Below are 18,179 nucleotides of genomic sequence, written 5' to 3'. Positions count from 1 at the left end.
CTCAAAACAGTATGTGTTCAAAAGAGTGATATATTTGCATCACAAAACCGTTGTCAAATAAAAAGTCAGACCTCGAAATCGCTTGGCACTATTTTCTCTCCCTCGGTATCACTGCGCGCTGCCGCCAGGTGACAGCCACGGCTGTTTCATTCATTGTTTACTAGTGATGGGAATTTCGGCTCTTTTTCGGGAGCCAGCTCTTTTGGCTCTTCTTACTATAAGGAGCCGGCTCTTGGCTCCTGAGATTTTATTTTTGATTTAAAGGAATATGCCACCCCCAGATGAAATTGAGTCAGTCCCTGCAGTCCCTAGAGTTGGATGAGTGAGCCAAAGCGTTTTGTAGCCGACCCAGCCATTGTCCTGATCTATAAACGCCCCGGTTAGCTTAGCTTAGCGTAGTCGCTGTAATCCGGCGTGTCCAGCTAGCATTGTCGTTACAAAAGTGAATTAAATAACTCAAGATTTTTTATAATTATTTCTCATGACTTGTACAGTCACATCGAGTACACATATCAATGCAAATTAACACGAAGGGATTTACTAGACCAATTTATATCTGGAACTATTTTCAGCCACAGCACAGGCAAAGCACCGCTGCAGGCGCAAAGACACCACGCAGCGCCTGAAAACGGGTGCGCAGCGCCTGAAAACCCGTTTTCAGGCGCTGCGCGGTGTCTTTGCGCCTTCCTTTTCCTACCTATTCCTTTAATTGCTGCAATTAACTAGTTAATTCTGATTCTATTTCTCCTCTCAGTTATAATCTGTCCTGCTTTTGAAAAGATCCTCTCTGGGGGGACAGATGCTGCCACTATACACATCCTCCGTGCCATCACGTGTGTAAGCCGTGGATAGAGTGCAGCCTTGGTCTCCCACCAGCTTAGTGGGTCTGCGTTTCGCTGTCACCTGGCAGCAGCGCGCAGTGATAAGAAGGGAGAGAAAATAGTGCCAAGCGATTTCGAGGTCTGACTTTTTATTTGACAACGGTTTTGTGATGCAAATATATCACTCTTTTGAACACGTACTGTTTTGAGACGAAAAACGTTTTACTTTCGTGACCCCAACAAACTTGCCGGACTACTTTCGTCTGGACCAAAACTGGACAAGAATTGGACTCACAGGATGCTGTCAGGGGTAAGTCAGTGTGTTTGCACGACACTATTGATGGGGATGCCATACAGATTCATGTCAAAAATCCCGAACTATCCCTTTAAAACAACATTTCTTATCTGATTACTTATTAATAGACCAGATAATTAGTAGTATAATCGATTACTAAAGTACTCGATTGTTGTGCCCAAATAAATATCAAATAGTTGTTCCTCAGAAATCCAATCAAGCTGAAATTGTGCTAATTTGTTATTAAATTTCTGTTGACTGGGTTCCATGGGACAGTCATGTTTCAGCAGGCATTTCACAGGGTTAGTGTGGAGCTACTTACATGAACCATCATGTTTATATTTGGTCTCTTTATTTTTGCCTGTAAGTTGGCAAGAAATGGCAAGGGTGTGTGGACTCTTCCACTTGGAGTTATTTTTTTAGGGGACCATGTACAGAATGTGCTGGAAGACTATTGCTTTTGCTAGGTTTTTTCATCACCTTTTTCTCCGATAAAACAAATTGTACAGAGGTGACCATAAGTCATATTGGTCAGTAGATAGTATTCCCTCCCATATCTCATGTACTGTAAGACATACATTTTTCCACTGTTTACCTGGTTTCTCCCAAACAGAATACTGTCAGTAACCATTTATCTCCATCACTTAGATTTGGAGTTAATTTGCACAATATGAAAACTTTGCTTTTGCAAACTATTCCTTGGATTTTTTGCCCATCTTCACAGAATTGGTGTCAAATTACTCAGCAGTGTGTGACCCTCCATATTCATCGAAAGCACTGAGATTTGTAAACTATAAGGCTGCCACAGATGACGGTTTCTCAAAAGCCATAAGTATGAGCTAGGTTAAATGTCATGTACTACATAGTTTTGCTAATCTGTAACTGTATTTTTGATCCTGAGCTAGTTAAAAACCATAGCCAATGACAATTCAGGTTTCAGCAGGCATTTCACAGGATTAACATTGTGCTATTATTGCAAACATTTACTGGTAGGTCTCCTTAAGGCCTCTGCATGCTCTTGCGACAAGGCTTTCGCAGATAGCTTTTCGCAGACAGTTGTAATTTATCGTTGAGCGGGGAGTAATAGGCGTGCACGATGTTATTCACCGCCACAACGCAATGGGGCGCGAAGTCGCAAAATCGCTAGGAGTAGTTGGTGGGTGTGGTTAGTGGAGTGTTTATCCTCCAGTTACTTATAATGACTAGAACTGGAGTCGTATAGATGTACGTACTTCCTCGATCAACTGCTCTTCGTGCTGCTCCATCTTCACTCGTGTTTTTAAAAATGTCAGTCGTGAAAACAAACCAAACTGGGAAAGTAGGGAAGCGGAAGTGCGTGTACAGCGGATGTAGAGTGGACCAATCAGAGCCCTCTTGTCTGCGACGCTGTCTGCGAGGCTGTCTGCGGTGGTCACAATTTTTGGGAGGTGCGCGCAGAGCGTCTGCGAAGGGGGGGGGGCTTCGCAGACGCCATCTGCGACGCCATCTGCGAGGACTGGGTTGTCAGCATAAATTGGCCTTTATTAGGGCCCCACTGGTGAATTGTGCAATCTCACTTAAATTGACCACAAGGGAGGCTAAAAAGGGCCAGAGCACTGTAGGTGCAAAAACCCTATTGGATCTCTAAAGATTTTTGTTTGTTTTTTCTTCAAGACTTGACTAATTTTGAGGTGTTTCCTGTGAGTGAAAACTCATGAAATCAGTGTCACATAATTGCTTGCGACAGTTACTCAGGCACAGAACTTTGGCCCCAGGTGTGTGCGTGTATAAGATGAGATGCAGAAGCTGGGCAAGGCATTGGAGAAGAGTTAAATATTGAGGATGAGATTTCACTTAAGTCACAGATTGTTTTTCACGCAGTGTCCGCCATATTGCGAGGCAAACAAAGAAACAGCCACGACAGTTAATAATGAAAATCGAGATGACTGCAGTCAGTACAATTTCTCTGAAACGATTAAAAATTTATATTGTACCAGCAGATCACATTACATCGAAAAGCTGAAACATGCAGGCATCACAGATCCATATAATTTACCCACATATGTATTATTTAAAAATGTATATATTTATTATTTATTCTGCTGTGTGTGTGTGTGTGTGTGTGTGTGTGTGCGCGCAAGCTTGTTCACCACTTCAGATGGATTAGATCAGCGTTTCTCAACCTTTTTTCAGTCATGGCACCCTTCAGAAGTATGCAAATTCTCAAGGCACCCCCATATAAAATATATGCAGTCACGCTGACCATACGCTAATCCCGGCAGTGACGACTTGACATGGGAAAGGGGGCCGTGAGACAAATTTTGATGATGCATGAGGCGGTGATGATCTGCATTAGTGTAACTATTGTTTTTTGGGATTTTAATTCATTTTATATATTTCAATGTTAGAATATATAATTTTTTAACGGCACCCCAGGGTGCCGTGGCACCCCGGTTGAGAGAGGATGGATTAGATGCAGAGGAGGAATTTTGCTGTGCTTGAGTTTACATGTGACAAAAAAAACCCCGAAGGCTTCTTAATTTACCCACAGATGTATTTATTCCACTTGAAAAGTGTTCGGCAAACCAGCTATCGGGTTTGGGACACTAACATCCTGAACTATTTAGTGTTTGGGACTTCTAAATACACCAGAGATGCTAAAGGCTTACAAAAGTACAGATGCCTCCCAATATTTTGAGGCAGGTTTGGTGCATGCCAGAATGTTATGGGAAATTCCCGATAAAGGAAAATGCCTAATTATGAAAAAAGCAAGCTCAAACATGGACTTCTAATTATAATAAACAAGCCAGGGCCTAGATCTAGGATATTTTATGGTATTTATTCTAGTCTACATTATCAGTACATAACAAACATGCTGCTAGTTGAGCCAAGCATGAGGTCTAATAAAATAGATCATGTCCAAAGCCCAAATCCAGATATACATTTTAATATTGCACAGAGCTTTCATACTCACCTGATATAAAATGCTCTTCACACACACGGGGATGTTTTTCTTCCTGTTTAACTGCAGCTCACCATTTTTCTTGTTTTTCTGGGTTCACCAGGAAGTGGTGAAAAATTAAACCAGGTTTATCTCCACATCTGTGATTACATTCAAAAACACTACAGGTCTCTGTCATTGTTCTTTTAGATGTAACTTCTACAAGTTTATCTTTAGATGTTTACTGAATTGGGCTTAAAATCACTCGCATACACTTGTGCCGGTCGCTGGCAAACAAAGTTTGCCAGGCAACATGGCTATGTAAACAAATCCACAGTTGTCTGTGAAGGTTCTCAGTCATCCAGGTGATCATAAACCGTAGGTGCTAAAGAAGGCAACAAGACTTGCTTGAAATTCTTGAAGACGTTTCACCTTTCATCCGAAAGGCTTCTTCAATTCTGTCTGACTAGTGGGGAGTTCCAGGTATTTATCCTCTAGTGCAGTGTTTCCCAACCACTGTGCTGCGGCACATTAGTGTGCCGTGAGAGATCATCAGGTGTACCGTGGGACATTATCCAATTTCACTTAATTGTTCCGAAAATTATTTATTTACTGCAAATAATTTGTCTTCGTTCGTCTATGCCAGCGACGTATAGTGACCGGCAGAACAATTAAATACTCTTCCAATAGATGGCAGCAGGTAGCTAATTAACCTGTGTATCTACCTGTTGCCATTCAAACAATCAAATTAGTAATGCTTCGGGTGTGACAGCGGTGATGGTGATAGCAGGGATGAGAGTTTTCTGCTTTTCGGTGGATTTCTGCTTTTTCTGAGTAAAAATCGACCTTTTTATATTATGCCAAATCCGTTGAGATTTTTTTTTTTTCATTTATTGGGGGGGATGTTCCTTCATGATACTCAAGAGTAATTCATTCCTACGACAATGTTATATGTTTACATTTTTGCTATCTTTAGTCTTGCTAAGTCTCGTGGTAGAATACATGTTATCTGTAATTGGCCAAAACATCAATGGCGAGAGCATGATAGCCAATCATAACAGTTCTTACAAAAGAGAGGACTGACAAGCTTTTGTCTTTGGCCAAAAAGCTGAAGAAGTCGTCGAAATGATTAAATGAAAATGAGAAGTGACTGTGAACTATAAATAATTGTATAAAGTGTACATAGACATTATCCCATAAACTTAGCATTCGTTTGATTTAATACATTGAACATGTATATGATAGTCAGTAAATCTGAATTAATGCTGACAGTTTTGAAAACTTAAATATTTCAAAAGACTTCTTGAAGAAATCATATGCAACTAATGAGGACATAGGGAGAAAAGGTCAGTCACCCTAAGAAATTGTATTTAATATATGAACATTTTGATAATTAATAAAACTTATGTTTAATGTGAATTTAGTTTGTCATTTTTGTTGATCATGAATTATAACCATACCCTTGAATGTAGAATGTGATTTTATTTTGAATCCAAACAATACTCCTATTGATTTGAAACATATTTTCATGTAAATATATAAAAAAGACAACAGATTTTTTTTTTTATCTACTACAGCTCAGATTGCAGGAAAAGTGGTTTGTAAGGCCTTATTTTTCAAAATTTTCCTGGGGGGGTATCCCTCCCCCCGGCTTTGGCTTTTTATTTATTTATATATATATATATATATATATATATATATATATATATATATATATATATATATACATACATACACACACTTTTGTGATATTTTTGTTTGGTGGTGTGCCGTGGGATTTTTCAAATGTGCCGTGGCTCAAGAAAGGTTGGGAAACACTGCTCTAGTGGACCAAAAGCAAACTTAAGAGTTGTTGAGGTTACATGTCAGTCATCCTGTAGGTGTGAGGGTCACTGGAGGCCGGGTGTGAATGGTGTTCGCAGCCTAGAGGGTCATTAGGGTGATCTGTGAGTCATTGGCTCTCTCTGCCATCATGTGAGTCATTGAAGTCAGCTCCACAGTTTTTCTCAGGCTACATCCACACGACAACGGCAACGAGATGTTATTTAAAAAAATATCGCGTCCAAATGGGCAACGATCAGTAAAATATCAGGTCCGTATGGCAACGCAACGCTTGCTGAAAACGATGCAATACACATGCCACACCTCTAGGGGCGCTGTAAGACGGTCCCTTCGGAGACACCAGAACAATAGAAGAAGTAAGGACGCATGCGCATAAACTATTATGCGCGAGACTTCATATTAGCCACAAAGTCAGGAAAATCTGTTCATAAAATTACGTTATGACCAAATACAATGAAAAGTATTTTTCCAGTCTCACCTGTGAAAGGTAATCCCATGTGATCTCGTTTGGATGGTAAACCTGTTGGTACAGTTAAACGCAGCACATGAATGAGGCATCTTTATTCTCCGCTTTGACCTATCCAATATGGCGGCGAGGATGACGTATGATTCTACGCGGAAGGCGGCGTCTTTAATGGTCCGGAATAAATTGAATGCTACACGTTGATGGATTCATTTGTTGTTCTACGCCCTTTTTGAGGAATGTATTGTAGGACTTAAACCAGCATCTGAAGAGGTGAGATCGCTCCTTTTTTTCCCTATTTTTGCTGGCGGGATTGACTCTGCCCTAAGGGCTATTTTCTCTCTCTCTCTCTCTCTCTCTCTCTCTCTCACTTTGCACCATTACACAATAAATATTCACAGTGAAAATATTTTGTAAGCGCGTTTCATGAACCAAGTTATAGGATTTGTTGACCACTCGCATCGAGTTCGTTACACTTCTACCCGGCGTGAAGCACTGACAGTCATGTGGTTGTGACGTCATCGTAAACAAATCCGTTCTACTCATCCAGACGTAAACAAATCCGTTCTACTCATCCAGATCTTTCCACTCTGGAACCCGTTCTCAAAAAGATTGCGTTTTGGGCACCCAAAACGCCGGTGCCGTGTGGACGCCAGGCCTAAACGATAAGCAATTGTATCGGAGTCACCTGAATCCGTTGCCGTGTGGACAGGGCCTCAGAATAAGTCAGGGCTAGCTATTAGCGTGAACGATCAAGCTGGTTACACTCACTAACCGTGGGGCTTGCTAACAGAGCCTAGCTGAAGAGCTGGCTAACAGAGGCAAGCTGAGGATTTTGCTAACACCAGCTAGCTGAGGAGTCAAATGCAGAAACATAGCTTAGAGTTAAGAGGGTTGAGAGAAGCAGATGACTTTGTGACCTTGGTTAATTGTGGTGCTAATTTAGTGATTGTCAGGGATAAAGGTTGACGAACTGTCCTGATATGTCTTGAGCTTTACATTTCCACTATTCAGGTAACAGTGCAACTCATGAATTCCATTTATTACAGTTTCTATATGAAATCAATATTCTTCACAAGTGGGATAGTAATGAGTCATAAACCAGCTAATAAAGTTTAAACTGCACAAAATATTTAGACATTGAGTATTATGTATACCAAAACAGTTCATTTTAAATTTATATGTCTGATGTTTAAAAACCCATGACCATTACTACACACATTTAAAGTAACCATACATGCAAAACTAGATAATTTAGCATATGCATACAGAATTTATGCTGCATGATGTAAGCATGGTTGAAAATCTAAATTTTTGATATGCAGAATGATGTAATTAATGTAGTGCAATGTGGCACACTGGAGGGGTGTTAGTTCATTACACATATGCTCATGAAGGTTAAATTGCACAAAATATTCAGAATTTGAGCAACATGATTTACACCTCAACTGTGTCCTTGTAGTTGGTGCACAAAAAACCTGATACTTCCAATGTTTAAAACTCTTGCCCTTTTTTGCACAGACATGAAGGCAGTGACTGAAAATGAGATTTCATGCATTTTACCATATATACATGGAAGTACACAGCACTAGTCTGGCTAACGCGACTACAAAGCTCTGCAAGCATTTGGTCTGGCAAAGATATTAAGCCCAACCGTTTCCCAAAGTGCGTGGTTGACCCGCCTCCCTGAAATGCCTCAGTTTGCTACTGGTCGAAGCCAGAAAAGGCTGTGACAAAGCTTAAACCAATCACATCACACTTTCCTCTGACGTATGTGACGCGACGGGGCTAACTGGTAGATTAAACTCTTACCGAAGCCGGTCGGGAGCAAGGCGAAAACATCCTTCCTTTCAATAAATACCTCCAGGGCTGCTCTTTGCTCCGTTTTCAATGAGAACTTGCTCCATGTTCGTAATGTTTCTAGTGAATGAAGCGTTTCCGGCATAGATTCTGTAAACAATCTATGGCTTCCGGTCGCAGTTCTACTACGTCACTGCCTTGAACACGCCTCTACCCAGGGCCGTTGGAGATGCTCAAAGTTGATTGGCTCCTGATTTTTCGGGAGCTTGGAAGAGCTGTAGATAGCTTGCCTGGCCAGACTAAGCTCGCAACAGGCCCTCGTGTTGCGTCACGCTTAGGATGGGCGGGCCCAGGCTAACACAGCACATAAAAGGCCTTGTGGTACTATTGCAGATTATGTGAACAGGTGAAGTGTAAAGTTTAGGTGTCGATGTATGCAGTAATTGAACATAATGAGATGTTAAAAGGTTCTCCTTTTTTCTTGTAGTTTTAATGAGGATCATGACATTGCTGTTTATATTGTCCAGATGCACACGCACATGAAATTCACAGTAATATTTGTATTGGTGGATAAGCACCTCAGCAAGTGATTTGGGTATGTTTTGTGGTGGAGCAAGGAAATGTTAGAAATTGTATATAAAAATTTAGACGATTTTATAAGCAAGGGCACAGCAGGGAGTTGAGCCTCACTCCAGACAATGTTTTCCATGTTGGTTTATGTGGTCAGAACACGTTACTGGTAGTGTCAAGTCACTGATGTTGGGTGGCATTGTGCATGCTTCCTAAAAAACACTCACTCAGTTGTCGTGTTGTGTTCATGTGGTAGTAGCACCAGAGGTGTGACGGTCCTTTATTTCCGCTATATTTCATGTTCTTTCACATGAAAGCAGTTGTAAATCTTTTAAAATGAGTGAGGTTTCTTTGGCCACAACCATAATTTATTTTTGGACTACTTATCCCCTTTGGACACAAGGAAAAGTGCTATGGAACTTCATGTGTATAATTGTATACATCATGTCTGAAGGGGTTTACAATAATTTGTATAATATGCAAAACCTACTTTTGTGAATCAGTATTAGGATTTCTAGCTTACCTTAAATTGTGTGAAAATACTCAGTATGAGCATTTTTATTTATTTATTTTTCTTTTTTTTCTGAACCCAAAGGGTTCAGAAGAGAAATGATTTATAATCACACTATTCAGCATCACCCAGATGAGGATGGGTTCCTTTTTGAGTCTGGTTCCTCTCAAGGTTTCTTCCTCATATAATTTCAGGGAGTTTTTCCATGCCACTATCACTTCTGACTTCAGTCATTTGGGATAAATTTGTTAATTAAAAACTTCTGTCCAGAATGTCTCCATTTCTGTAAAGCTTCTTTGTGAAAATGTGTATTTCAGTTCAGCTCAATTCAGTTTTATTTGTATAGTACCCTTAACAGTGTGCATTGTTGCAAAGCAGCTTTACAGAAAATGTAGAAATATATAACAGTTTCATGGTATGTGTTTTTCAGAGGAGAAGCCACTGAGTCCTGCTACAGGCCGTATAGGGGGAGAGGTGAAGTTATCAGTGTCTTATCGAAATGGAACACTGTTCATTATGGTTATGCACATCAAAGACCTTGTAAGTTCTCACCAGTTTTAAAATTAGGTGTGTGTTTGGTTTTATATATATAAAACCATACACACACATGATCTACCACCATATAATATTACACACACAAAGGAAAGTCAAAAAGTTCTAAGACAAATGAAAAAAATCTTTATTTATGAAAATAACAAAGCTTATTTCTCTACAAGTCTAAACACTTCTGCAAGCAATGTTTCCATCTGAGAATTCCGTCTTTGTATTCCTTTTTTGAATTCCTTTTAAAACTAGACAGGGACACTCTAACGAGTGCAAACCCCGCCTTTTCCCTATTAAAATACATTGGGCGAAAATTTTGAAGTTCTGCCATGACTTTGACCTTTGACCTCCAAAATTTAATGGTTTCCTTCCTGGGTGATTGGCAACACGTACAAAATTTGGTCCAAATCGATCCATTGGTTCTTGAGATATCTTGCAGACACACAGACAGACAGACAGATACACACACACACACACACAGACTGACGCAGGTGAAAATAATAACCCCTCTGACTACTGTCGGCGGGGTTAATTATAACATCTTTCTTAGAACTTTTTGACTTGTATATGAATAAAAAAAAAGTTATTGTAATAATATCATTTCCTTTTTCCCCCCTTTGTTTAAACCTTTACATAGGTGTCTGATGATGGAGCAGACCCTAATCCATATGTTAAAATGTACCTGCTTCCAGACCCCCACAAAACTTCAAAGCGGAAAACAAAGGTCTCCAGGAAAACCAGGAACCCTACTTATAATGAGATGGTAATACCTACTAATAAAAATAAAACTAGTCCTTTTTTTGTTAGCATGTTCAAATGAATTGTTTAAGTGGAGACCAGTTTATCCATAATTTGTACACACACACTGAGCACTTTTATTATGAACCTGTACACCTACTCATTCATGTAATTATATAATTAGGCAATCATGTGGCTGCAGTGCAATGCATAAAATCATGAAGATGCAGACCAGCAGTTTTGGGTAATGTTCATACCAGCTACCAGAATGGGGCAAAGAATGTGATCTCAGTGATTTTGACCATGGCATGATTCTTGGTGCCAGACAGGTTGATTTGAGTATTTCTGTAACTGCTGATCTCTTGGGATTTTCATGCACAACACACGCTCGAGGGCAGCACGGTGGTGTAATGCTTAGCACTGCCACCTCACAGCAAGAAGTTTCTGGGTTTGAGCCCAGCAGCCAACGGGGGCCTTTCTGTGTGGATTTTGCATGTTCTCCCCATGTCTGCGTGGGTTTCCTCCAGGTGCTCTGGTTTCCCCCACAGTTCAGACATGTGGATCCCCCATATTTCAAAGAATGGGGCAGCCTTGGCCTGAGATTCGGTTGAAGTGCCCTTGGGCAAGGCACCTAACCCACAACTGCTTCCCGGACACTGTAGCAGAACTGCCCACTGCTCTTGAGTACATGTGTGCACTCATTGCTCACTTGTGTGTGCATGTGTGTGTTCACTGCTTCAGATGGGTTAAATTCAGAGGTTACATTTCAATGTGTGCTTGAGTGTACATGTGACAAATAAAGGCTGACAATGGTGCAATTTTAAAAAAAAAAATCCACTGAGTGGCATTCCTGTGGACAGATGAGAGATCAATGGAGAATGGCCAGACTGGCTCAAGCTAACAAAGGCTACAGTAACCCAGTTAACCACTCATCAATTGTGGTGAGCAGAGAAGCATCTCAGAATGCACAACACAAACATTGAGGCAGATGGGGTACAACAACAGAAGGCCACATTGGGTTCCACTTCTGTGAGTCAAGAACAGAAAACCGAGGCTGTAGGCACAGGCTCACCAAAACTGGGCAGTTGAAGACTGGAAAAATGTAGCCTGGTCTGATGAGTCTCTGGGGTCAGACTTTGGCACCATCAGAATGAATCCATGGACCCAGCCTGCCTTGTGTCAACCCTACAGGCTGATGGAGGTGGTATAATTGTGTTGGGAATGTTTTCTTAGCACACTTTGGTCCTGGTAACACCAATCAATCATCATATTGTATTGTTGTTTAGTATTGTTGCTGACCATGAGCATCCCTTCATGGCCACAATTTACCCATATTCTAATGATAGACATGGACAAATTTGTTGGTACCCTTCCATGGAAAAAAAAAATAATCCACAACTATCTCTGAAATAACTTGAAACTGACAAATAGTTGTGGCATCCATCATTGTTTATTCCATGTTTAACACAGACTTTGCTTTTGATTTTTTTATTCAACTGAATATTTTACATCACAAACAAATGAAAATGGCATGGACAAAAATAATGGTACCCTTAATATTTTGTTGCACAACCTTTAGCAGCAATCACTGCTAACAAGCAATCTCTGTTGCACTCATTGAGACTTCTGCATCTGCCAACAGATAGTTTGGCCAACTCTTGCTGAGCAGATGGCTCCAGCTGTCTCAGGTTTGAATGGTGCCTCCTCCACACTGCATGTTTTCAGCTCTTTCCAGAGATGTTTGATAGGATTCAGATCAAGGCTCATTGAAGGCCACTTCAGAATAGTCCAATGTTTTGTTCTTCACCATTCATGGGTATTTTTAGTTGTGTGTTTTGGGTCTTTATCCTATTGGAGGACCCATGACCTGCTATTGAGACAGAGCTTTCTGACGCTGGGTAGTACGTTTCGCTCCAGAATGCGTTGATAGTCTTGAAATTTCATTGTGCTCTGCACTGATTCAAGACACATCATGCCAAACGCAGCAAAGCAGCCCCAATGCATAATTAAGCCTCCTCCATGTTTCACAGTAGGTATGATGTTCTTTGCTTTGAAAACTTAATTTTTTCTTCTGTGGACATAGAGCTGATGTGACTTGCCAATAAGCTTGAGTTTTGTCTCAGCTGTCCAAAGGATATGGTTCCAGAAGCATTATGGCTCGTCAGTATGCATTTTAGAAAATTCCAGTCTGGCCTTTTTAAGTTTTTCTTTCAACAATGACATCCTCCTGGGTCTCCTTCCATTGAACCCACTGTCACTCAAAAAATGATGGATGATGCAATCAGATATTGATGTACTTTGACCTTGGAGTTCAACTTTTATTTCTTTGGAAGTTGTCCTTGGCTCTTTTTCTACCATTAGTACAACCCTTCTGTTTAATTTGTGGTTGATTTTCCTCTTGCAGCCACATCCAGGAAGGCTGGCTACAGTCCCATGGATTTTAAACTTCTTTATAATATTTGCAACTGTAGTCACAGGAACATCAGGCTGCTTGGAGATGGTCTTATAGCCTTTGCCTTTAACATGCGTCTCTAATTTTCTTTCTAATCTCCTCAAACAACTCTCTCCTTTGCTTTCTCTGGTCCATGTTCAACATGGTGCACATGACAATACCACATGGCAGAGTGAAGACTTTTCCCCCATTTAAATAGGCCGAATGACTGATTACGAGATTGAAGATACCTGTGAAACTAATAAAGGTTAAATAATTAGTTTGAAATATCATTATAATCCATTTATTTATAATCTTTTCTCAGGTACCAAAAAATCTGTCCAGGCTATTTTAGAATATCTTTGTAAAATGAACAATAATTTTTTTCCCCACACTACTTTTTTTGTGCTTTACTCTGACATGCAAAAGGCATGCACGTATACATGAGAAAATTGCTTTTAATTTAATTACTTCTCAGGAGGAATAAAGCATTGTTTCAATGAGCTGTAAGGGTACCAAGCAAATTTCTCCACGTCTGTACTTCGAGCATGATGCAGGGATGTGATTTTTCCGCAAATTCGCGGAATTCCGCTTTTTTCACTTCAAAATTTAAAAAAAAAATTTTTCAGATTTTTCGCTCAAAAATCCGCATTCATATCCTATTCGTTCCGACTTTCAGTAATTCCGTCATTGAGATGAAACGAGGTACGTGATTGGCCCATCGCTCTGTAACAACCAATGAACGCGCTTGTTAGATAGCTGTACGTAAGCTCGCTTCAAACAAAGAGTTGAAAGATGGCAGCCTCCGTGATCGAGCGTAAAGATGCACCTGATCATCAGTTTGGTGTGTGTTTTTAAAGTAAATAAACATGGGGAAGAAGAAAAAACAACCCAGCTCATTTCTTTCCCCATAATAAGCCTGTGAGTGGTGATGGTGTCACTGCACGTGCGACGGAGTGACGAAGGTTGCCGTGGCAACGGGGCCTCGCGCCATCTGTTGCTTCCTGGATGCGCATGCGCACGCTATGAAAGCTGTGGCGAAAAGGTTAGCATCGGAGGCTAAACCTTCTGAGGAGAAAAGAAGGGGCGGTTTTTATTTGTTTGTTTTAGTTACGTCCGAAGAAACAGCAGTTTAAATCACGGCTCTAGTTTACAAATCAAAATGGTTACTCAGTGAAAACAAAACAAAAGCTAGAGAGAGGGGGAGCGGTGGGAGTTTAACCCGGGAAAGTGAGTCTGTGAGGCGGCAGTGACGCTTGACCCCTCCCGCCTCCTCTCACTTTACCTCAGAGTCTCTGCCAACTTCATCACAGATTATTTCACCTTTTCACTCGAAGTTAGTTTTAATTTTCGCTCAAAACTTTTCCCACAGCGTGGATGTAAGGTAATTATACACAATTTTGATTTGTTTATTCTATATTAAAATGTTAGTGCAAATAATACATACTTGCCAACTTTTCAAAATTCTCATGAGGGAGAAAAGTGCATGAAAGACATTTTCAATTGGCCGAGGGTCTGATGCGCGGTTGAAATGATAAAAACAGTGGATCTCAATTAATTGCAAACACATTTTTTGTGAATGTTGTTTAGTGAAAAAGTGATTTTTATTCTTGCATATGAAAATCCTCAAGTGAGTGAACACTGTACAGTTCTGTATAGGAGTCAATTTCACAGAAAACGTTTTTTTTTTTTTTTGTCCGGACGTGTTTTGTTTACATTTTGAGATTTCTAAAACCTTTTTATGGTCTCATATGATAAAACATTATCAGTTCTACCTTGCATTTCAAAATTTGACTACTTTGGTTCATAAATATGCATTTTGTAGCAAATCTTAGGGTCGAAAATGAGCAAAAATGGCTGTTCCACTGAAAAGAGACTTTTTTCAGACATGATTCTTAATGTTAGACAAAGGTGGAATTGAAACTTTTTCATGTTCAACGACAAGACTGTGGAAACCACAATGGACATATGATGTCACAAATTGAAAATGCCATTAAGAAAAGATATTTTTTTATTTTTTTGTTAATTTTTGTACCTGTCCCAGAGGTTTGTGTCAGTTCTGTTACTGTGATTAATCACATAACAAAAATAAATGCTCCCAAAAGCTATTATTGAAATTATTTGTTGCCAAGGATCTACATATTCTCACCTTTTATATGGATGGCAGAATGAACTGAATCTGAGAATATTACTTAAAAATTTCAGTTTTGGTAAGTAGTCTATGCATGACTAATTTTTTGTGTCAATCCTGTTACCCTGTCTAAACGGGGTGTGCAGTAACTTAATCAAATATTAGAAGTTGCCATACATAAGAAGCAAACCGGGAGACTACCAGGAGCAATAGAGTTTAATAAATAATGGTGGATGAATTCTTATGTTGCATCATGTTTGTTTGAAAAGGCACATTTAGGTATGTTCAACTTCTACAGTAATTGAAAGTATAAATTTTGTTTTTCCTTATACAATTTTCTATTTATTCTAATGCAGATGATTTAATTTAGAATGACATTTTTAGGTTTCATGTTTTGGCTTTTTGTCAGTTAAGAATCATTGAATTTACTATAGGGGCTCAGAGTTGCATGTTGACCATTAAATTGGCTTGAATTTGTTAATCATGACAAGTTTTTTCTTGTGTGTTTACTTGCCATTGTAGTACAATTTTTAAGTCAGAAAACCCCAGAACCCAGGAGCTTCGGGGGGCTTCGCCCTCCCTTGTCCCCCCACCAGGGCACTGCCATGGACTAGCTGGGGGCCTGCGGCCCCCAGACCCCCAGCTAAAATTTTCAGATAATTTCACCAGCCCCAAATCACATCCCTGATGATGGTGTATCATGTCAGAAAGCAAGTCATCTTAAATTGGTTTTATAAACATGACTGTGAATTCAGTGTTCTTCAGTGGCTTTCCCAGTCACCAGATCTGAATCCAGTAAAACATGTTGGGATGTGGGATTGCAGGGTTGCAGTGTATAACAACTTGCTACAGCTGCAATAGAAGCTGGTGTACTACTATAAGTTTTATCATTTTAAGAAATGTGCACAATATTTTAGGAAAATACAATCTTATCCCTGCATATGTGGTAAAAAGAGAGGTGGTATCATGTACATTTTTGAACTAAGTTAGTGCCAGTGGATTACACCCCTTCTACACCCCATCCATGTCAGTGTAGTGTAATCTGACCACAGAAATAACAGCAGCATGCAAACCAGCAACATACTGTACTTGAAGAGAGTCCCAGCTGACCAAGTTACTCCATCTCTTAATTTTATTAAATATGTATTTTTTTCTATACGTCATCAATGTATTTAGTAGCTTTGAGACATTTTGTACTTGCAGTGTTTGCTGGTGTATTCATGTACTGTCAGCATATAAATGTATTTATTGATCAGATGGATTTGAATTTATTCTGGAATTTAAAGCACTTGTTTGCAGCACAATCAGCCTCGGAAACCTTTAAATGCTACAAAAATTAATTGGAATGATTTTTTTCCCTTGTCAGTGCTCCTCAGTACTTTGCAGTAAACCTGTAGTACTCTTTCCCCCTTCCTTCAAAATAATTTTAAGTCGCTTTGCTGTGCTTTTTGCCCACAGCTGGTGTACAGTGGCTACAGTAAGGAGACGCTGAAGCAAAGGGAGCTGCAACTGAACGTGCTAAGTGCTGAGTATTTGCGTGAGAACTGCTACTTAGGTGGGATCACCCTAAGCCTCAAGGACTTTGACCTGAGCCAAGAAACAATCAAGTGGTACAGGCTTACAGCAGTCCCCTTCTAAACCTCAAGGACCAGATGTTTTCATCCAAGTTACATGAGAAGACATTCTGTTAAATGTTATTTAATAGAAGCACAACATCTAAAGTATAAATCTAAAGTACAACTCCCTTCAGATTTTGCATGATGTTCTCTAACCCCCTCTCTCAAGACACCTGCAATGCATTTGCATTTGACTTTTAAAAATGTATTTTTGTTTTAAATCTTGTCATTAGAGGACCAGAATTACTTATATTTAAAGTGTATATGTATATGGACACATTTTTTGATTATATATTTGATTATATATATAAAGGGAATCGTTTTTGTCACAGCCTACTTTACTATAAAGAGAAAAAAAGGAAAAAACAGGAAGCATTAATAGCCTTTCTCATGGGTTGAAAATCTTGAGTGTCTGGACAGGCACAGGAAAATCAATATACATTGTGCTGTTCTTTCAAAAATAATTTAATGATTTTTCCACCTCTAGTGTATATTGCAAAATGCTGAGTTGATTCATTTGCACTCATTCCAGTCACAAAATCTTCTCATGACATATCTATCACGGCAACCTATTTTAATAACCAGGAATGGTATGGCCAGAACATTTGATTCTAATCAGACTTTGTTTTACTACTAAGTAAGTTAAAATAAATCATAGGTTTGTAAAATTTATTTGTATAAATGTTTTGAAAAGAATTATTAGCAACTAACAGCTCCAGAGTTCCCAGTTTCATTGTGAGCTCAGGTCACTGTATGGGTGGGTGTGGGTTCCTCGAGGTTCTTTTTTTCTTTTCTTTTTTTTTTTTTGCTAATTGGCTATATTTAATCTAAAAAAAAGTTTCCTGTAATCTCCCCTTCCCCACCCCCACATCATAAATTAAATGTCTTTAAAGAATGTCTTGAATTTGTACTTTTTTTTTTTTAATTGTATAGCTAGTTTTAATACAAATGCAAAAATGGTTTTTGTGAGTGAATTTTGATCTACAAAACACTGGTTTCAAATTGATCGCTGACCCAACAATCAGTATTGGGTGAAAGCATTTTCTAGGGATAGAAACCATCAGAACAATCTCAATAAATCAAGACCAGTAAACTTTCATGATCTACCACTGTTTTCTTTTAGTGTTTTTCCTTGCATTCATCACCAAGCATTCAGATAGATATTAATGACCACAACACACCACATGTAAGGCCAATAATGCTTGGCACTTTCGGGTGCTGCATTTTGTATTTTACTCTCAGGAAGGGCTTCTTAGTTTATTTAAAACATGGCAACCTCCAGAAAATTCTACAGTTCTGGAATAAGGATTTTTTTTTTCCTTTCCATTTGCCTCTGTGTCATTGTCCCCTTATTGTGTGTGGTGGCATTTTGCTCATGCAAAATTTTTAGCCTCTCCAGATTTTTAAAACGTGACCAAAATTGTGCTGAAATATATTTGAATTGCTTAGGTATTTTTAATATACATTATCTGACTTGAACGCTACACTGTTCTGACAT

General features: G+C 39.4%; 1 protein-coding gene across 3 annotated transcripts in view; it reads left to right on the top strand.

Annotated features, from left to right (window-relative positions):
- Positions 1–17,778, top strand: part of pik3c2a (phosphatidylinositol-4-phosphate 3-kinase, catalytic subunit type 2 alpha) — a 322,810-nt gene extending 305,032 nt beyond the window's left edge. For all 3 annotated transcript variants that reach the window (XM_060924002.1, XM_060924003.1, XM_060924001.1), the window contains exons 31-33: positions 9,653–9,762; positions 10,403–10,528; positions 16,524–17,778. In XM_060924002.1, coding sequence (XP_060779985.1) covers positions 9,653–9,762; positions 10,403–10,528; positions 16,524–16,703 — 416 coding nt within the window. In that variant the 3' untranslated portion in view covers positions 16,704–17,778. The remainder of the gene's footprint in view (positions 1–9,652; positions 9,763–10,402; positions 10,529–16,523) is intronic.
- Positions 17,779–18,179: the final 401 nt, after the last annotated feature.

The sequence above is a fragment of the Neoarius graeffei genome, chromosome 6 (assembly GCF_027579695.1).
Source record: "Neoarius graeffei isolate fNeoGra1 chromosome 6, fNeoGra1.pri, whole genome shotgun sequence".
NCBI lineage: Eukaryota > Metazoa > Chordata > Actinopteri > Siluriformes > Ariidae > Neoarius > Neoarius graeffei.
Note: the sequence above shows the minus strand (reverse complement) of the source record. Positions and strands in the feature narration are given on the sequence as shown.